The following is a 22,218-nucleotide window of genomic DNA, read 5'->3' as shown; positions in this document are numbered from 1 at the left end:
AGACTACATGATGATCATATTAGTAGGGCTGCCTATGTTCCCCCTTGTATGCTGGTATGTCTGTGAAGGTTCTGATTCATCCAGGTCACAGTATCTCTGTATATCCTAGAATAAATCAAGGCAACTGGACTTGCTGTATTTTTGTTAGTCATCCGACCAGCTTTCTCAATTCAGAATGACTTGTACAAAACTTCTCTGGGAATAAATGGTGAACATTGCTCCAATCAGCATAATCTATTAAACATAAGCGGCATGGGGTCAGTGACCTCATGGAGGTAAGGTGTTGATTGCATTGCATAATTGGAGCTAGCATGTGGTATTAACCCACCCAGAAAGAGGTGTTAAAAAGGCATTGTATGTGGCAGACAATAGCTGTCTCCCCCCTCCGCCTCTGTTCAAGCTTGGCTTCTCCATCTTTACATAAATTACCTCTTTCACACTTCTTTTAAAACAGTCCTCCTCCCCTTCTAGGATGCGTACTTGACTGTCTTCAAAGGAGTGACTTTTTTCCTTCAGATGTGCTGAATCCTGACATGGGATAGCAGGTGGCACAAAAAACGCAATAGTATAAACGTACGTAACATTGAAGGAATGACACACTACCACTGCCAGGTATAGGAATGAACAGTACACTTTTAATTTTTTCATGGTCAAACTTTATTAACTGAATTACCCACCATTTACATTAACAACTGCTTATTTATCAGGGCTCAAGCAACAATCACTTGAAATCTCATAAAACACAACTTAGTCCTCCACCAGCTGGGGTTGTTAGATAACAAGCTTGGCCTCACCCCTAACCATAGCTAATTCAATACATGACTGTAATCCTAAATTGAATATATCTAACTCTATCTAACTGTCGGAAAGGTGTACACCCTCCTCTCTATATAAAGCAACTAGAGCCCTTCAAGCCTCGATAAAATAAGAAGCCATCCATGGGAGACATAAGCTTCTCCAATGATCTATTTATACAAGTTCTGTTTTCTTTTCAAAATGGTTTAAAATTCAGAAGTGACAACCAATAGAGTTCAGGGAACAATTACAGGAAAAAAAAACAATTGTGGTATTGCGTAAAAATATTTTAAAGCTATGTTAAATTGCAAACAGTAGATCCAAGGTTTTGACTTGATCTACAACATCATTACTTTCAAGATGAATGATCAGAATGGTAGGAATAGGCCAGATTTGATACAGCTTAGATAAGTGAAAGTTTAAATGATCCCATTTCAAATAAGGAATGATAAACATCTAGAAGCATACATATCATTTTTGAATTATGATTATGATAAAAATACAATACAAAAGAGATTCATTTTTATTTAAAGGAGAGGAAACTAAATCACTTTAAAAGTTTAAACAGAATAATTCTAACGACAGATGTTTATTTGATCAATTCTGAACAATCCTCATGTCCTATATTACATTATAGGTTTTTGTAAATGAGTTCCTCATGAGCCCACTAGATGTCAGTATTTCTAGATTAAGAAATCCAATATTTCACCCAATAACATACAGGGTTATTCACAAAAGAGTGAAGGGTTTGGAGAAAGCAGGAGAAGTGAACAATCTAGGACAACATCGTTGAACTGGAAAGTGAGCTGAATTGGAGAATGTTTCCAAATCAGCTATGTTGTCCTAGATTGTTCCCTTCTCCTGCCTTCTCCAAACCCTTCACCCTTTAGTGAATAACCCTGTAAGTTTTTTAAATGTTTCAAAGTGTGTGCGGCGTACCTTGTATTTCCATAGGCTTTCATTCTGTCACTACTACTAATATGAATGTGTTTAAAATGTCTCAGGGCACTATGGTCTTCACTTTTATCCTCAATACGTCTCCTATGTTCACCTGTACTGGTCTGTAAAGTGACACTAAACTCAGACAGTGCTTACACTGTCCTTCCTTCTGGAGGGTGACTACTTTTTTTCCCCATGTGTGTTGTAAAGTGGGAATAAAAGCTCACTCCCATGATGGACTACAATTTCAATACAAATTAGTAAACTAAATATGAGATTGTAGTCCATCACAGGAGTGAGCTTGGAGCGGTGACTACTTTACAACACACACAGGGACCATGGGAAACAAAAGTAGCCGCCCTCCGGAAGGAAGGACAGTGTCAGCACCAATTCAGAGATGATTTGGAGGATCTACAGCCGAGTGATACACAAATAAGATACATTTCTGTTAATAGTTAAGGTACTTGAATGCATTTTTAAGATTTAACCTGAGTTTAGTGTCACTTTAAAGTAGAGTGGAAGCCAAAACATTTTTTTTTGAGTTTTTGATAGCGTATACAATATGGCAGGCCAAAAGCTGACCATCACACCCACTTATACAACCTAAAGTATGTGGACACCTCCAGATAATCGAGTTCAGTTGTTTACATTAAAGAGAACTGTTATTGCTACGAAAACACAAAAACATTTTAGATATTATATCGTATTGTGTTCTTTCAACCTTGTGGTAATGGTTCGAGGAAAGCCCTTAGGCATAGTTGAATGAGCAGCATAAATTGTATTGAATGTATTTATATTTTATATGATGGTAATCGTGTGAAACCAGCATTTGCTCTCCCATATCTTGTTGGGCTGCATTTTTATTAAGTTCTTTATTTTGGTTTTTTTATTTTAGTTATTTATTTTAGTTCTTCGCTCGCTATAATAGTTTCTGCACACTCTGAATAAAGAACACGATTATTGCTCTAGTGAAGTGCTTTTGTTCTCTATGGAAGTGACCTTTATTTACCATTAGCTATGCTTGAAATAAACAAAAAATATTCACACATCTGAATATTTTGTTGAAAACAGTTTGGTTTCATTTCTTATTTTTTCCATTTAGAAATTCGGATGCATCTGAAGTTCTGAATATGCCGATATTCGTCCAAATTTCAATCTTACATTGGGGGGGGATGGAAAGGAAATACGGATAAAACAAAGGACAGGCTGAAAAGACTACATGATGATCATATTAGTAGGGCTGCCTATGTTCCCCCTTGTATGCTGGTATGTCTGTGAAGGTTCTGATTCATCCAGGTCACAGTATCTCTGTATATCCTAGAATAAATCAAGGCAACTGGACTTGCTGTATTTTTGTTAGTCATCCGACCAGCTTTCTCAATTCAGAATGACTTGTACAAAACTTCTCTGGGAATAAATGGTGAACATTGCTCCAATCAGCATAATCTATTAAACATAAGCGGCATGGGGTCAGTGACCTCATGGAGGTAAGGTGTTGATTGCATTGCATAATTGGAGCTAGCATGTGGTATTAACCCACCCAGAAAGAGGTGTTAAAAAGGCATTGTATGTGGCAGACAATAGCTGTCTCCCCCCTCCGCCTCTGTTCAAGCTTGGCTTCTCCATCTTTACATAAATTACCTCTTTCACACTTCTTTTAAAACAGTCCTCCTCCCCTTCTAGGATGCGTACTTGACTGTCTTCAAAGGAGTGACTTTTTTCCTTCAGATGTGCTGAATCCTGACATGGGATAGCAGGTGGCACAAAAAACGCAATAGTATAAACGTACGTAACATTGAAGGAATGACACACTACCACTGCCAGGTATAGGAATGAACAGTACACTTTTAATTTTTTCATGGTCAAACTTTATTAACTGAATTACCCACCATTTACATTAACAACTGCTTATTTATCAGGGCTCAAGCAACAATCACTTGAAATCTCATAAAACACAACTTAGTCCTCCACCAGCTGGGGTTGTTAGATAACAAGCTTGGCCTCACCCCTAACCATAGCTAATTCAATACATGACTGTAATCCTAAATTGAATATATCTAACTCTATCTAACTGTCGGAAAGGTGTACACCCTCCTCTCTATATAAAGCAACTAGAGCCCTTCAAGCCTCGATAAAATAAGAAGCCATCCATGGGAGACATAAGCTTCTCCAATGATCTATTTATACAAGTTCTGTTTTCTTTTCAAAATGGTTTAAAATTCAGAAGTGACAACCAATAGAGTTCAGGGAACAATTACAGGAAAAAAAAACAATTGTGGTATTGCGTAAAAATATTTTAAAGCTATGTTAAATTGCAAACAGTAGATCCAAGGTTTTGACTTGATCTACAACATCATTACTTTCAAGATGAATGATCAGAATGGTAGGAATAGGCCAGATTTGATACAGCTTAGATAAGTGAAAGTTTAAATGATCCCATTTCAAATAAGGAATGATAAACATCTAGAAGCATACATATCATTTTTGAATTATGATTATGATAAAAATACAATACAAAAGAGATTCATTTTTATTTAAAGGAGAGGAAACTAAATCACTTTAAAAGTTTAAACAGAATAATTCTAACGACAGATGTTTATTTGATCAATTCTGAACAATCCTCATGTCCTATATTACATTATAGGTTTTTGTAAATGAGTTCCTCATGAGCCCACTAGATGTCAGTATTTCTAGATTAAGAAATCCAATATTTCACCCAATAACATACAGGGTTATTCACAAAAGAGTGAAGGGTTTGGAGAAAGCAGGAGAAGTGAACAATCTAGGACAACATCGTTGAACTGGAAAGTGAGCTGAATTGGAGAATGTTTCCAAATCAGCTATGTTGTCCTAGATTGTTCCCTTCTCCTGCCTTCTCCAAACCCTTCACCCTTTAGTGAATAACCCTGTAAGTTTTTTAAATGTTTCAAAGTGTGTGCGGCGTACCTTGTATTTCCATAGGCTTTCATTCTGTCACTACTACTAATATGAATGTGTTTAAAATGTCTCAGGGCACTATGGTCTTCACTTTTATCCTCAATACGTCTCCTATGTTCACCTGTACTGGTCTGTAAAGTGACACTAAACTCAGACAGTGCTTACACTGTCCTTCCTTCTGGAGGGTGACTACTTTTTTTCCCCATGTGTGTTGTAAAGTGGGAATAAAAGCTCACTCCCATGATGGACTACAATTTCAATACAAATTAGTAAACTAAATATGAGATTGTAGTCCATCACAGGAGTGAGCTTGGAGCGGTGACTACTTTACAACACACACAGGGACCATGGGGAAAAAAAGTAGTCACCCTCCAGAAGGAAGGACAGTGTAAGCACCAATTCAGAGATGAGGATCTACAGCCGAGTGATACACAAATAAGATACATTTCTGTTAATAGTTAAGGTACTTGAATGCATTTTTAAGATTTAACCTGAGTTTAGTGTCACTTTAAAGTAGAGTGGAAGCCAAAACATTTTTTTTTGAGTTTTTGATAGCGTATACAATATGGCAGGCCAAAAGCTGACCATCACACCCACTTATACAACCTAAAGTATGTGGACACCTCCAGATAATCGAGTTCAGTTGTTTACATTAAAGAGAACTGTTATTGCTACGAAAACACAAAAACATTTTAGATATTATATCGTATTGTGTTCTTTCAACCTTGTGGTAATGGTTCGAGGAAAGCCCTTAGGCATAGTTGAATGAGCAGCATAAATTGTATTGAATGTATTTATATTTTATATGATGGTAATCGTGTGAAACCAGCATTTGCTCTCCCATATCTTGTTGGGCTGCATTTTTATTAAGTTCTTTATTTTGGTTTTTTTATTTTAGTTATTTATTTTAGTTCTTCGCTCGCTATAATAGTTTCTGCACACTCTGAATAAAGAACACGATTATTGCTCTAGTGAAGTGCTTTTGTTCTCTATGGAAGTGACCTTTATTTACCATTAGCTATGCTTGAAATAAACAAAAAATATTCACACATCTGAATATTTTGTTGAAAACAGTTTGGTTTCATTTCTTATTTTTTCCATTTAGAAATTCGGATGCATCTGAAGTTCTGAATATGCCGATATTCGTCCAAATTTCAATCTTACATGACTACTGCGCTCTTCATCTTTGCAGGGGCCATTTTGTCACATATATTCATTTATGTCTAATGTAAAAGCTATTTTGGGGAGAGATATTTATTCATAGAAATGATCACAAACTGAGTGTACAATTAGAGTGTAAGCTCCTCTGGTCCAGAGACTGGTGTAGAGGCCTCAGTGTTCTCTCTGCAGAACTGTAGAATATGTCAGAGCTAAAGAATTGTAATAGATAATGTCCGCTGTCAAATACCCACCCGCTTTGTCATACCTGCTCACCTACTTACTATAGTACCCATATCTCTTTTTATGTCCATTTACTCTACTCCCTTCCAAAACATATATACCCTACATGACTGCCCTCCTGGCCTAAGAGTCAATACCCAGCTAAGCCTGCAATCCCCCAAGACACTTCCGGCAGCATACCCTTACCCGGGTTTGGAGGATCTGAATTCCGATATAGATGGGGCTTGGCCTTCTCTTTCAATTTTCACTCCACTCCCATCCCATGCTTGTTCTAACCTGTTATGGTTTTTTACTTTCAGACTTCTATTGTAATTTTGATTGTTACAAATTATGTATCTCAAGCACATTGTACAATAGCTTGCTTGATGTACCATGTAAAATTGCCATATTAGTTATGCTGTATAAAGAATTTATTTAACAAAAACACAGGATAACAGAAGCACAGGTCAGGTCACAGGAAGTGCGGATGACAACTCATTAACTTTCCTACGTATTGCTGAGCTTTAAATCCTGGGGCCTCTGCCCCAAAGCGCTCTGAAGGACCGAGCAGAACAGCCGAGCCGAATGCCGCTCAGCGGCATTCGGCTATTCACTCCCTGCTGTTCGGGATCTTTAAGAATAGCCCGAACAGCAGTGAGAAGCCTGCCGGGGGTTCGGCTCAGCCGATCCAGATGTTGGATCGGCTGAGTCGAACTCCTTCTGCACTTCGGGTCGGCCGAACATGCTGAGCATGTTCGGCCGACCCGAAGCCACGCGAAGCAAGCCGATGTACGGCTGATTTCAGCCGATGTACAGCTGAAATTAGCCGTACCAGCCTGAAGTGAATAGCCGAACACTGTTCGGCTCACTTCACTTCAGATTGGTCATTCACTCGGCTGCCCTCGGCAGGTTCGTGAATAGACCCCTAAGAGTGAGTGCACGCATCCACTCACATAATGTTTTTTAAGGGTTTTCTTTGCCCACTTTTATTAAAGTAAAGTTCGAGTCACACAAAAGTTTACCCTCAAAGGGTTTTTCAGTACTTGCTTCGATATGTCTAATTCTGAGCATTGCGAGAAGACGCATTTGGAGAGCTGGACATACACTCGTAGATTTCCGAACAAACTTTTTGTACAAAAGATCCTTCCTTTGACTTTCTATTAGTCAATGATTGATTTTGACTGGAGTAACGAAAAACTCAATTGAGTGTTGTGCCACGGGAGGGGCGTTGGGGGGTGCTGATCTTGCCTAGGGCGCAAAATAGTCTAGCACCAGCCCTGCCTCTATTGATAGTAAAGATCTATATAGAAGAATCATGACCTCCTTCCTCCTGCTGGGGATCCCTCTAGTGATAACTAAAGATCTATATAGAGGAATCAGGACCTCCTTCCTTCTGCTCTGGATCCCTCTAGTGCTAACTAAAGATCTATAAAGAAGAATCAGGACCTCCTTCCTCCTGCTGGAGGAAGGAGGTCTCTGTGTGCTACATGTGGGGGGTCTCTGTGTTTGTCATACTAAAATTAAATATTTCTTTATTGATTTCACATTTCACAAAAATGTCATCAGAAACAATTCATGATGGCATACTTGGACTTGTAGTTCCTTAGCTGATATATATGTGTGGGGGTGGGGGGTACAGTTCCAGTGGATGTTTATATAATATAATATGGGGGGGGGGGCAAAAAAAATTTCTGCCCCGGGCGCCCATAACTCTGGTTACGCCACTGCCCTCTAGTGATAACTAAAGATCTATATAGAGGAATCAGGACCTCCTTCCTTCTGCTCGGGATCTCTCTAGTGATAACTAAAGATCTATATAGAAGAATCAGGACCTCCAAAATTCCAAGGGTTTTATTCCTCTCTCCAGTGCTCTCCTCCTTCCCCCTTATGCTCTGGGCTGTGGGCAGCCCCTCTGCGCTATCACATACAATGCAGTGCTGTTAATACTGTATTGTATTTGAGAAACTAAGCTTGTGCCTAGAGAAGGGCCTTTCGGAGACAGCCTGTGGTTGCACAGATGGAAGGCCTCTGCAGGAGAGAGAGGAATAAGGTAAGTATTCCTTTTTCCTCTACCCCTAGACCTTACAAACAGTTAACCCTTGCAACATGGGGAGCTCCACTGCAGGGGCAGTTTCTTTCTTGTGCCCGGAGTTAAATAAAACAGTCACAAAGTCTGAATAAATTGTTTTAGCTTTTATAACATATGTAGTATATTTTATTCAATCAGGAAAATAAAGACAATTTATCGTAATCGTCCGTAGAGCGTGAAACAGGTTTCTGGTATCAGTAGAGTTATCGGTATCAGGTCTTCTACTGTAAGCTCAACCATAACATGAAACAAATCAGGTCCGACTTCTTATCCATTCATGATTCTGTGGCTGATGGCACCAGGCAGTGTGTACACAAAGAGTGCAATAAACAGGGTAAGAATCAGCAGAATCAGGGCAATGATGATGTACTTCTTATAATTCCTCCAGATGAGATAAAAGAAGCACTTGAAGGGATTCATGAACCAGGAGAATGAAGTGTCTGGGCGGCTGGAAGAAAAAAAAGAAAAGGTTTTACCGTTATATTACGTCATCGGGTATATGTGATCGGGCCCTACATTGCATATCAGTAACATGTAATTTCCTGCTCTCCCACTCCAGTTCTTTATCTTGGCAGAAAGAACTGTAGAAGTGGCCTATTTCAAGTGGGCTTGGCTTATCAGGCATAGAAAAAACAGAGCCAGGTTTTCATTAAAAGTAGATGTAAAGCCTTAGTGGATGAGATTTAGGCCTCATTTACATTTGTAAATTAGGGCAGTCTCACCAATTGCTCCGTAAGACTCATGTGGACAGTGGGAAGCGCTATACAAAGGAATGACAGCTGACAGCGACACTCGTATGCTATTCGACATAACTCTTCAACCCGGGATGATCGCAAAGGGTAATCACTGCATGTCCACTACATGGCCACTGATAGCCTCCTCTCAAAGTGCATGTGACACAGTGACAACCTAAGAGAACAATTGGCAAGAAGAGACAGAACCTTGTCACCCTATAACAGGATGTGCCTAGATGATCATGGCAGGACCACCAGGAATTATTTTAATAAAAGCTGCAGGTGTAAAAAGATTGACTTTTGAAAATACATCAATGTGAAGCATATGAGTTGATGCATGATGAGATCTTCAAGATTGCTATTATATATCGTTTAAAATTTTGATGATCATATTTTTATCTGATAGACTATAGTAAGACAGACTACAACTGAGCAGCCACTTGCTAAAATACAAACACTAAATAGAAATTCATCATGTTAAAAAAAGCACTAAAACAATGTTTCTGGCAAGCAAGCACAGAGCACTGGGGAGATATTGACACATGAAATAAATGCTTTTGAAACATTCTGTGTATTTTGTGCTGTGAGAAAGAGCAAAGCAAAATGAAACAAAAAGAAAAAAAAAGTTTACATAGGCTCAATGACAGAAAAGGAGAAGGAGGGGGTTAATTAGAAATAATAAGGGGTTATATTACATTTACCATTTTTAGTATCATTAAATTAATGTATTATATAAGAAAACAAGATATTGTGAATCCACTCGAGTAGCAAGTCCCATGGTCTATTTTGTGATTGTTCTTGTATACCGGATAGGGATGTGGTGCAAATCAATGATGAAGGCTGGTCGAGCCCTATTTACTTCCAAACATGAAGATTATTTGCTGGAATTGACATTATGTGCAAATCAAATGATAAGGCTTTTCATCTGCACATAGATTGTTACAATGTATTTATAAATAAAATGTCTGGGCAGTCGAAAGACAAAAAAAAGCAGAGTTTTGTCACTATTATGTTATCCTGTATCTGATCTGGTCATACATTACACATCACTGTTTGCAGGTTTCATTCATAAAGAAGCTGCTGTCAGAGTTCCTGATACACAGCATAGGACCCGACTTTCTGATGTCCTAACACCCCCCCCTCCCCCCAAGATTGCACTGAAAGAGCAGGCATGGAGAGAGGTGTATGGGGGTTGTAGAGACCTGTTTGCTATGATGAATGTCCAATGTGTACACGTTATATAACAATTTTATTATGTTCCCTTTTTGAGAAAAGTGCCAATTGTTCTTTTCAGCAGCAGATACAGAGGTGAGATTTGAGCATCACAGTTCTCCATTGCACAGTAATGGAAAACTGTTTTGTATCTGGGCTTCAATCTCCTGTGTTCTGTATTCCCTGCTCAGAGCATTACCTATGAATGGAAAGAGGAAATTACCTTTATAAAATATAAACTAGAATGCACAGTGCTTTCCCTGCAGACACAGAATGGAGCGCTGGCTTAGTCCAGACCTTCACACAATACGGATTCCTGAGGAGCACGTTCCATACAAAGCATGTTGTTTTCTTTTCATTCATCACCTTTACTCATAGCCCAACTCCGGTCTAAACATTTCTAGTTTTTAGCTTTAATTAGAGTTGGGAAGGATTAGAACCTCTATCAGTGTCCCAGCAACACCCTGTGACCAGCCTGTAGCCATACAATAAATTGGCATCCAAAACAACAACCCACTGCTCAAATCACCAGTTTTACTGGTACTAACCTGGCTTTGAATATATAAGATTATTGGAGATGGCTGTCGTTAACCTGATGATGGCAATAAATAAATAAAATGCACGGCTGATAACTATCTAGAAAAAAGTTGTCTCCTTGGCTCTAGAGCCTATAGACATAAGCCTACTGTGCCTAATGGGCAATCTGGCCCTGTCTGTTACGTCTTGACATACAGTGTGTCACCAGAACTGGAAGAAAGGAGACATTTCTTCAGGGAGCACAGTGGTGTAGCGGTTAACACTTCTGCCTTGCAGCACTCGGGGTTGAAGTCCAAATCCTGGTCAGAACACTATCTGCATGGAGTTTGCATGTTCTTTCTGTGATTTTGTAGGTTTCCTCCCACACTCCAAAGACATGTTGGTAGGTTAATTGGCTCCTCTCTAAATTGGCCCTGTATGTGAGATCGGGACCTTAGATTGTAAGCTCCTTCAGGGCATGGACTAATGTGAATGTGCACTGTATACTGCTCTGTGTAAATTGTCAGCTCTATATAAATACCTGTAATAATAATAACCCATGATTAGAGGTTTTACCTATTCACCATTCTACTAACCAAATATAAACTTTTTATTTGTTTCTGTCTGTCACTGTTAGAGAGATTCCACCATGACATGGAAACTGGAAGAGAGCACTGGCAGCAATACAAATTAAACATGTAACCCCACAAAAAATTTGTTTCATTTTGGATCGATTCGGATTTTTATTTCTTTTGTTTTTCGGATCCGAAATTCCCTTTAGTTCGGATTTGTCCAAATTTTTTTTTCAGCACGATCCAAATTTTCTTTGTGGATCTTTTCGGATGGGGTTCTTTAATTATAAATGAACTTAATTATTTTTGGTTTTTTTTTTGGTCATTTCAGTTCTGACACCATGTGCTCTCCTACTGTTTTTATCGACTCGCTCTACTCCAAAACATGAAGTCACATGACCGTGCTTGTAACACAACCCACAACAGCAAAAAAGGAATCTGATTGGCTGGAGAACAGCCACATGTCCAATTTAGTTTTGCGTTGAACAAAATTCAGATGGATACGAATTTTCCTTTGGATTTGGACACGTTCGAGTTCAGAAATTTGTATGCATCCGAATGTCCGAATTTTACTAAACTCATACAAATATCCATTTGGAAGGAAAAGAAGTCTAATATAAACCAGACAAAGGCCTCAACCCTTCAATACTTGCCTGGAGGTATATTTTAATGCTAAAAATAAGTTTAAAAAATGTTTTACATTTATAGTAAAGAAGGGATTTTTGTGTGTTTTATTGGGGGGATTTCCTTTCAATTTCTGTAATCAGAGACACAACAGGAAGCAAGAGGAGACTTATTCATATTGAGGAGATATCCCCTCTAAGACAGTTGTCCCAAAGACAGGTAACTCCATTGGATGTTTTCCCCTCTATTCCTGTAACAACAGGAAGCAATAGGAGACCTCTTCAAATTGAAGAGATATCCCCTCTAAGACTGTGGTTCCAAAGACACATGGCCCCATTGGAAGTTTCCCACTCTATCCTGTAACAGTTCAAAAATGTTAGCTTTGCCATCACTTCGTGTACTGGTAACAATGGCCATCAGCAGGACCAATAGGGTGGGTGAATCTCGCCAGCGGGAACACAGATTGCAATAAAAAACCTGACAGAGGTTCTAAGCCTACAACATTCTATCCAAATTTGGTTTTGCATACGCTATGATACTTTCCTTACCAGTAGGTGGTGTTTAAAATCTTTGCTCTCTTGCAAAATACGTCTCGATAACCTGTACGCCACTGAACACTGTGGCTCCTCCTGCCGTCTCCTATGTCATAACAGTGTCCTACGGGAGCCAAGTGGCCAGAGGGGGACACACTATCCAACACAACTGAAGTGCCGGATAGAAGCAGCGCCTGAAGCTCTAACAGAGAATGGAGATTTTCACCTGCTGGGATATTCAGCATTAACCTTCCTTCACAGGGTATCTTTACTATATGTTCTTAAACAGGGTGGCTTTAATGATATAAAACGACCACAGTGATCCTGATAGCCAGAGACCATGTGATCCTACGCCTTGGCTTTAGGTCACATGAGTGGAGCTCCATAGAGTATTTTTGTTTTTATTTTTCAGTCAGCACGAGAAAGAGCTACTCAAATTAATGACGTGATTTGGTAATAGTGACATGATCTTTATGAATTTATGAGAAGTATGAATTTTAATGATAGCTCCTATGTGAATATTCTTCTAAATGTAACGAGAAACGACCGACATTTCATAACCAAATAACAAATGAGCAGCAGACTCCAAAGTGTATAAAGCCCCGTGAATAAATCAGCAACTCGCAATGAAAATGTGGCTGCTTGTTCTGTCTGATTAATCTGCAGCAAGGAAATAACATGCTCTGCTTAATTACCGCTTCTTCCCCTGTGATCATAAATGAAATTTCCGGAGGAATGCTTCGTTTTGTTGCAGTTATTGATATCAATGTGTGAATTACCGGCTTCTCTCCGGAGGAATCTTTTCTGTTTAGTTTGTCTTTTAATGTGTCCATATTTTAAATGTTACAGTCCTGGTTCTTTTTTAAGTATTTTATTCTCCTGGACATTGTAACCCAACCTTCTCGTTAATATTGCATCTCATGCTTATCATAGCCTCGGAGGGCCCACAAGGGACCACTAGGACTGAATATGGCCAGAGATCTCCTGATGAAGTTTACTCAACGAAGGGTGTAGGGAGGAGGAGGCTGTGATATCATGCACACTGGATTCTGGTGCTGCTACCAAGTGCTACTTTTGTAGATATAAACCTTATCGCTAAAATGTCATATATTGGATAACACAAAGTCATTTCAAATGTCTTCTCTTTAATTGTACAACTTTCAATAAAATAATATCTTGTGATATTGCCAAGAAGGTTCCTATTCAGGGACTTTCTGTTACAGGGTTTCAACTCTGTGCCTGTCTCCCAATTGCTCTCATGTATTGTCACCCTCCAACACATGCACCAATGGAGACTAAAAGCATCAGTTTTAAGCAGACATGTTCTGCCATTATCATAGTTAAAGTGACACTAAACTCAGGAGTTAAACCTTAAAAATCAATTCAAGTACCCTAACTACTAATAAAAATGTATCTTATTTGTGTATCACTCGGCTGTAGATCCTCAAATCATCTCTGAATTGGTGCTGACACTGTCCTTCCTTCTGGAGGGTGGCTACTTTTGTTCCCCATGGTCCCTGTGTGTGTTATGAAGTAGCCACCGCTCCAAGCTCACTCCTGTGATAGACTACAATCTCACATTTAGTTTACTAATTTGTATTGAAATTGTAGTCCATCATGGGAGTGAGCTTTTATTCCGTCTTAATCAAATCTTTATGAAGTACATTGAGGGCCAGATAAAACAAACAGTTAAATAAGAGGAACCGTGTAATGTGGATCTGTGTCTGCATAGGAGAAATACATATTTAATTACAACAGACTAAGTTATTTGATCATCTTTGATGTGTAGTTGTGATGAATTTGTGCAGAGATCTTTTATCCCCGTACTGAAAACTATAAAGTGCCCGCACCTGATTGCTTTATCAAAGTGCTTTTGCAACGATGGCTTTGGTTATATCATCCATTCTCTAGGCTTTTTTTAAAAGGGTCTTTCTATCCACAAGTGATATTTTAGTTTGTAGTGGTGTCTGGTGGGCTGAGTCAGCCCCTTGTTTTTTAAATATCTTGGGTTTTCCAACATGGAGATCTCTCTGCCATAATACTGTTCCTGTCCACCTGGGAGTCTTAGATGTTCTTGGCTACCTGTGCAGATTTCCAGCTTCTCATGTTACATTCTTCATTATTTTTAGATCACTTTGCCATCACAGGTGCACATTCAACTGTCCTTCAGGGTGTATAGGCACCTGTAGGAACTGTAACCCTGGCTGGTGGACCCTTTAAGCCATTCTGCAGGATGTTTTATGCTGGCCAGAGCTCAGGTCCCTTTCCCTGCTAGTTACTGACAGAGCGCAGGGAGAGGGAAGGAAAAAGAGGACTTTAGTTGGTCACAATGGCGGCCAGAACTTAAGACCGCTCCTAGCAACAGGAAATTGAAGAAATGAACACCTTTGGAATGAATTGAAATGCTAATTGTGAGCCAGCATCAGTACATGATCTCACAAATGCTATTTTGGCTGAATAGGCACAAATTCCCACAGACAACCTCCAGGGAGCTAATCAGACTAGGTTTCTTCACATCTCCGACCTTCGGCTGCTGGTGCGAGGGGCTGGAAGGGACACAAATGTCAATCATGATGGGTGGGCCTTACTAGGTGGACTGACATAGGTAATGGCCATTTGTGACTCAGGGCTGCTGTAAGTGACAGCTTAGATGTCCAATTACTTAAAAGTGGTAGGAGATGACAGCCAGTCTGGAGTGAAAGGGGCTCGATGACCTTGTCGTCATTCACCCATAAAGTGGTATAGCTGATATTGGGAACAGGCTGCTTCTATTGCTTGTACACAGAGATATGAGCCTTGCTGCAGTCTGTTCAGCAGGGGAAGCTGTGCATTGGCTAATAACTAAGGTTAAACTGACGTTCAGCTTTAACTTTTTTCCTGGAAACCTCTTTAAATATCACATGCTGGTTAGAAAGCAATACTCTCCTCCACAGAATGTTAAAATATGACTACTATAAAAGATTTCCAACAAAGTCTGGTGCATGAGAACAGCGGTAGGTTATTGGTTCCATTATCACAGAATGGACACATTCTAAATTTATAAACAAAATAGAAGCCATAGAGCATATTAAAGCGGAGGTTATCCATAGCAAGGCTGAGGTGTCAGGGTGATGAAGTGGAGGCAGATCTGACCAGACTGAGACCATCTCATTACCTCTGCTGAGACCGGCGATTTATGTGTCACTGCTAACCTAATTTGTCATGTTATGGCCCACACTGTGAAATTAAATGAACTAAAAGTTTTCTTTTTATTGCCTTACTGTCTTCTTTCTGCCGGCATGCAGTCCTTCGATTTACTGCTGCTTTGGAAAAGCTTTGGCTATTGCAGCAATTGGTCTTTGATTTTCAGGGACGGTCCCAGGATTTAGATATTTGTACAACTTGTCTACAGCAGCAGTGAACTCCTTGGTGTATCACATCAAAAATTATCCAAAAGGTCCTGTGAAGATTGCAGAGGATGTGCAGTGGTGCTGTATGCAAGGTTTGGCATCAACATAAATAAAGGAGGAACTATCAGCAAAATAGAAAAATTGTTATATTCTACAGTCTGTCAATAAAATGAACCAAACCGTTTTTGTTTTTCTGAGTCCAACTGTAATATAGTTGTGTTACCTGTTGATCCTGTTGGAAGATCTGTTATTTTTGGCTGTTGCTTAGCAAAACAGGATGCTGACAGCTCCTGGCAGGACAACAGAGCAGAGATCTGCCTTGCAAAGAGTAGTGGTATGCCTGTTCCACTTCTGATCCAGCCCAGTGCTGATTGCCCAGGTTTTTGCAGCAATGGCTCCTTTAAAGGCCATTTGGCCAGATATAATTGCCTCATTAACCTAACCCCACCTACACCATGCAAACACTCCAACCCCTTCCACAGGCTGTCCAACATATTTCACAGGTTGTTTTACCCCTCCCACAGGCTGCCACTGGAGGGAACTCAATTGGAGCCCAGTGATGATGTCACAAAGCAGAAAAATATGGATATCTGGAGAAAAGAAGCATGTAAGTCAAAAAACTTCTTAAAGACTTCTAAGGTGGTGGAAGGGGAGGGTTTTTAGTGTTTTGTTACTTTTCCCAGAAATCAGATTTAAATTAGTTAGTGCTCCAATAATTAAATCTGCCCACTCTTTAAAATAAAGTGTCAATGCAATGTGTTTATGATTTATTGGGAGGGAGGGGAAATTTTGAGCGGTGATCTAGTCTTCTTCAACTGGGGAATAGTTAAAGGAGAACTATGGGGATAAGGCTTTTCCCCATAGTTCTCCTTAGGGTGACGGGAGGACACAAACTAGCTCCCTGTTGTCACATTAAGCTCAGTATACCGCAAGCTACTGCTCGCGGTATACTGAGACGCCGCAGCTGAAGCGAATCCCGACAATTATGTCTGGATCCGCCCAGCTGCGTGAGTGACAGCTGGCTCTGCCTATCTAGAGGCAGCCCCAGCTGTACCCGCCCCCTCCCCCGTCCGATCCGCCAGTCAGCGCTGGAGGATCAGAGCGGGGAGGGGGGAATCCAGCCCCTCCCCTGTCACGGCAGAGAGGTGTGGCAGGATCGAGAGGTGAGCGAACACCGGTATGTGTTCACTCACTTCTCGATCTACTGAGCCGACTTGTGACAGTCTCATTGTCACAGGTCGGCTAGAACTATGAAGTGAGTGAAAAGCACTCACCTCATAGTTCTCCTTTAAGGTCACAGATGCTTAGCATGTCCAATCTCCAATTTGAAAGATGAGCAGAGTACACAGAGTTTGGGACTATTTACAAAGATACGAGGTGTGACAATTTAATTCCTGGAATGCCCGTAGCGTAGCACACAGGCATTCGCATTTGAGCTTGTTTTGACATGTTCACACTTGCACTCGCCTGGGTCGCAGACCAGTTGACTCAGTCCTTACGGAGTAGTAGAAGAAACAGTGCGAGGGAAAATTTAGCTCTGTTACTACAGGCTTATGGTGAATATTTCATGAAGAAATCAAGTGTTTTTGAATGGTAAAGGCAGTTTAAGGAGAGGTGGGAAGATGTCCACGATGACACAAGAAGTGGGCAACTAAAAACTCAACCAACATTGTTACTTGAAAATTCTGATATGGTTACAGGAATCTGTTTGGAGGAAAAAAATGGAACTCTGGCCTAACAAGTGGATTCTCCACCACAACAATGCTCCTGCACAAGATGCGTTAAGTGTTCGCGAGTTCCTGGCCCAGAAATCCATTACGGGACTTGTTCCAACCACCTTATTTCTCTGACTTAGCACCTTGTGACTTTTGGCTGTTTCCAATATTAAAAAATGCCCTAAAAGGACACAGATTTGATGACATTCTGAAAATCCAGTGTGCCGAAACAAAGAAACTGCTCAGTGTTCCGGAAAACAAATTTTTAAGGAATGTTCATGGCAGTAGCACAGTCGTCTAAAAAATTGGGTCACTTCAAAAGGGGACTACTTTGAAGGTGACAACAGCTGCTAGTGTATATATAAGTAAACTTTATTTTTTTTTTTACAGTCCAGTCCGGGAATTAAATTGTCACAGCTCGTATGTCATCTCATATCAGTGGAGTCTCAGAGAGAAATCAGAAGGCAGCTATGATACAACTTACCAGCAACCACACCAACCTGAAATCATAGTTCTGAGCAGAGTTGGTCTTCAAGTTGCATATAAGTTAGACAAATTGCTAGCCACTTACTTTGGTTTCTCTAATGGCTCTGGTTCTTTCCGAGCACGCCCTACTGGGTTCTTCTCAGCTTCTTCTTCTGTCACGAGATGGAATTCTGCTTCTACTTTACCCTATTAGAAATAAAATACATGAACAACATATTGTACTCTTGTACTGGTACAAAATATAATTTCCAGTGATTGGTCTGCTGTGTATAATTCATACAAATTATGATCTGTTCCCAGGACTGGCCTGCTCTATATAATTCAATAAAACGTTTGGCTTAAGAATATTGTATGTGGTAAGGCATGATGCCAAACATACTGAAAAGGAGATTTGGGGTTTATATACAGTATATACTTAAATTATATCATCTCAGTAATTATTTAAAAAAATCTAAAACTCCCTATTTACCCAGGTTCTATTGAGCTGAAGAAAAGACTTTGAGAACAAGCTGGAGTTGTTGGAAATGGAAGACAATTGGGTTTCACCTTTCATTTTATGAAGACAAGAATTCTTATTGATCACATCTGGAACCAACTCAATGTTTGTGCTCATTTTAATTTTTCCATTTTGAACCATCCTATCTGTGTGCTAACTAGAGGCAAGCAATGTCAATATACAATGGGAAAATATGGACAGACCTATTTGTAAGCATGTACAAAATAAAACAGATAGGTATGAACCCTCACAAGCAAAACCAACATGCACTGCTAGGAGTTAAAGTGACATTAAAGTCACAAATCTTTACCTAACCCCGCCATGCTGCTTTGAGGACTTACCTTAAATGATGCCTCTTGATCCGCATATCTTCTTCCTTCCACTTGAATTCAGCAATCCCTCCAGCGCTGACTGTTTTGTCTTCTGTGTCCCAACGGTGTCCGTCCGACGTGCACGCTCCCGCCTGCGTGCATTCACTTACACTGTGTTTCTCCTCTTCTCCTCGCCGAAGATCTCTACTGTGCATGCGCCCACCCCATCACCTACACGGCTGCTTGAGAAGCTCCAGATCTTCAGATGGGAGCGAGCAGGGGAGACAGAGGTATGTTTTTGCATATATCTACTGCTTGCTAGCAGTAGATATATGCAAAAAAAACTGAGATTTTAATTATACTTTATACTGCTGATAAAACAAGGAATAGATTCTATAGTTTACATCAAAGGTATTGAATTAAAATTCAAGGAGGCCCGGTCAGTAAAATTTTCTTCCAGCAGAGGTCCCAATCTCATGTTTGTGCTATGACTCATGCCCATCAGTACAGCAGTCCACAATAACAAACGTAAGGGGGGGCGCTGATGGGGACAACTAATGCAAGCGACACTGTCATGAGGACAAATAATGTAAGGGGGCACTCTGATGTGGACTGCACTGAACAACCAGTGACTACTGGGTTATGGCAGTGGATGTGCTGGCTTAAGGAGACACCAACCATAACCCATTGCAGGTGTGCACATGCAGTCCATACAAAAAACGGTCATTGGCTCTATGTTCCGGACCACGGAAATAGCTCCATGCCAAGTTCTGTAACTCCCCCAAAGAGTCTTTTATTTTTTCTATGGATAAGAACTGGTTTACTTTACAACAAACATAGAATATATCATGTTCTATGCAAGACCTAGAGATTTATATATATAGATTTATAACTAAAGGTACATGATTTACATAAGACATTTAACAGCCTATATGGGCCAGCACAAAATGTGGTGCTTACCGTTAGCTCTCCAGATTTTACGAATGGCCACCAACCTCGAATGCGTTTCTGCTGAAAGATGGAGATCCTGTTTTCGTCCTTCAAGGTGGTGGCCATGCTGAGATCACAGCTTTTGGCTGTCTTGGCTCCTCGATGAAAACCATTCAGAGTGAGTTCTGTAGAGCCTGCAATGAATAAATGGAAACAGCAGTCCATAAAAAGCTAAAGTTCACATCAAAATCGTAATAATAATGTGCACACAAACAGTATGTACATAGGGACAGCTATAGTTGTTCATTCCATACTCAGGATTAGTGATGGGCTCGGGCTGACAGCGCGCAGAGCCAATCACAGGTACTGAGACATGTTCCCGGTCCGCAGCTCCAGAGATCGGGAAATGTCTCAGTCCCTGTGATTGGCGCTGCGCCCTGTCAGCTTCCTGGCAGGCTCGGCACGTGGAGCTGCGAACACGCCCGAGCCCATCACTACTCAGGATATGCTTCTTCTCACCCTCTAATCTGATCTCTTAACTAGACAGATAGTGAAATAGCCCAAAAAAGGAACAGAGTCAACAATAACAGGTTAATTGAGGCTTAAAGTCCTCCCAGTCAGAAAATCTCTTCAATTGGGACAAAGACAAAACAATAAATATATTTTTAAAAGAGTGAAAAAGGATTAGAACTTCTACAATACTTTTATTATGATGTGTACCTACCTGTCTTGAAGACAACCACATCCCTATTCCTTGTATGGGCATCATAGAAATGTCCATACAAGGAAGTGAAGAGGAATTCTACCATTGGGTTCACAGATAAAAAAAAAAAAAAAGCCTATCAGAAATTTGAACTCCACACTATCTCCAAAACCGATCAAAAAATTGGCTAAAGTTAGGCTTTAAAGAAGAACTAGAGCCAAAACCTTTTTTTTGTTTTGGATAGAGTAAGGGAGGGTTATGACCGCTGTCAACTTTTTTTTTCCAGCTGTGTCCCATAGGGGAGATTTCCCTCCACTTTCTGTCCGATAGCCACAACAGGAAGTGAGAGGAAATCCTTCAGGTTGAGGGAAATCACTAGTGCTCAGAAGGGTCTCACTTCCCACTGGAAGATTTCCTATCTATTCCTGTTCTGGTGACACAATTTGGAATTTTCTTTCAATTTTAGTGATAACTGTCACCAGGACAAATAAAAGAGGGTGCATTTCCCTAACAGGGAAACAGACATTAATACAAATCTGACAGGTGTTCTAATTTCTCTCTACTCTATCCAAAACTGAAAAATAAAAGTTTTGACTTTAATTGCATTTTAAATGCTCAAAATAAAGATGTAATACAAAAAAATTAGAAAATGGTAAACTATCAGTATAAAAGGTTTAAACTAACCAAGTCTGAGAAGGCCTGTTCTTGTATTATGTGTCAGGAATACATACCAAGGAAATCATCAGAGGAGAGTCTCTCGAAGTCCCAGACCTGCATTACCAGCACAGCAGGGATTTTACGCTCTGTCTTCTCCAGGGAAAAAATATTTTCTCTCTTGCTGACCACCACTTGTTTCTCTGCAGGTAAGTAGTGAAAGGGGAACACAAAGCGCCAGTTGAAGTTTCCTTCTCCGGTCAGAGAGTTATAGTGGACATCCGTTTCCTGGATGTCATCTTCAATCCCCTTCAACCACCTAAAAGTGATATGAAGAGACCCTTACTAAGCATAGCAGCAGAATACAAAGTCCATCCTGTGTTTGCTTATAACATTTACTCGAGAAAATATGTGAGAGAACGAATGTATTAGAATAGCAAGTTAACAAATCCTGAGTCAATTGCCTCTAGGTCTCTCTCATGACTTGGCTTTACATGCTACCAGATCCAACTGCACTTTATATATGGTCTTACCCTTTGACATAGATGTCACTTGATTTCTGCCCAGTGAAAATGTTCTCATCCTCCAGGATCACATCCTCTGTGTTCCAAATGATTATCCTTAATTCGTACCTGCAAAATAACATTATTTCAAGGAATATGAAAGAATATAGAGCATGTCATGGTTCCATTATGGGCTCTCTTTTTGCAAGTGCTACATGCTCTGTCTGGAAGTAAAAAGAAAAATGTTCTGCTGAGTGTCCATCACCAAGGGGAAGGCCAAATGCCCCAAAGGTCTGCAGTGTCCCCCTACTATTGTTTGCAGAAATGCTAGTTGCCTGTTTATCATCCTAATTGACTGGCTCTAAAATTTTCAGGAGTATGCAGTTCAGGAGTACTGACTTCACTCTGACTTTTTATTCTGCAGAACACAGCTGAAAGACCTTTCCCTGCCACCCGTAAACATATTACCTGCCAGTCTTCCTCCTTACATGCTTAAGGAGATTACACTATGTTCAGCAAATGTGAAAGTCGTGACAGGGAAGAAATCTCTCTGCTGGACATCTGAATATGGAGAAGACCTAAGGGTGCGTGTACACACTGCATCCAAACCATGCAAAACAGCCACACACACAATTGGAATGGCAGTTCCTCTGACTATTCCTTTTACACCTTGCACTAACCCAAGCATGTGTAGTGTGCA

General features: G+C 40.2%; 1 protein-coding gene across 1 annotated transcript in view; it reads right to left on the bottom strand.

The window, feature by feature from the left end:
- Positions 1-8,407: 8,407 nt before the first annotated feature.
- FER1L6 (fer-1 like family member 6) overlaps positions 8,408-22,218 on the bottom strand; it is a 136,036-nt gene continuing 122,225 nt past the window's right edge. Inside the window, exons 38-42 of the mRNA XM_018562214.1 lie at positions 21,549-21,647; positions 21,093-21,334; positions 19,689-19,852; positions 18,007-18,107; positions 8,408-8,588 (exon numbers count right to left, since the gene is read on the bottom strand). Coding sequence (XP_018417716.1) covers positions 8,408-8,588; positions 18,007-18,107; positions 19,689-19,852; positions 21,093-21,334; positions 21,549-21,647 — 787 coding nt within the window. The remainder of the gene's footprint in view (positions 8,589-18,006; positions 18,108-19,688; positions 19,853-21,092; positions 21,335-21,548; positions 21,648-22,218) is intronic.

The sequence above is a fragment of the Nanorana parkeri genome, unplaced genomic scaffold, assembly GCF_000935625.1.
Source record: "Nanorana parkeri isolate BGI_ZX_2015 unplaced genomic scaffold, ASM93562v1 scaffold566, whole genome shotgun sequence".
Taxonomy (NCBI): domain Eukaryota; kingdom Metazoa; phylum Chordata; class Amphibia; order Anura; family Dicroglossidae; genus Nanorana; species Nanorana parkeri.
The sequence above is the reverse complement of the archived record's forward strand: the minus strand, read 5'-3'. Positions and strand labels throughout refer to the sequence as shown.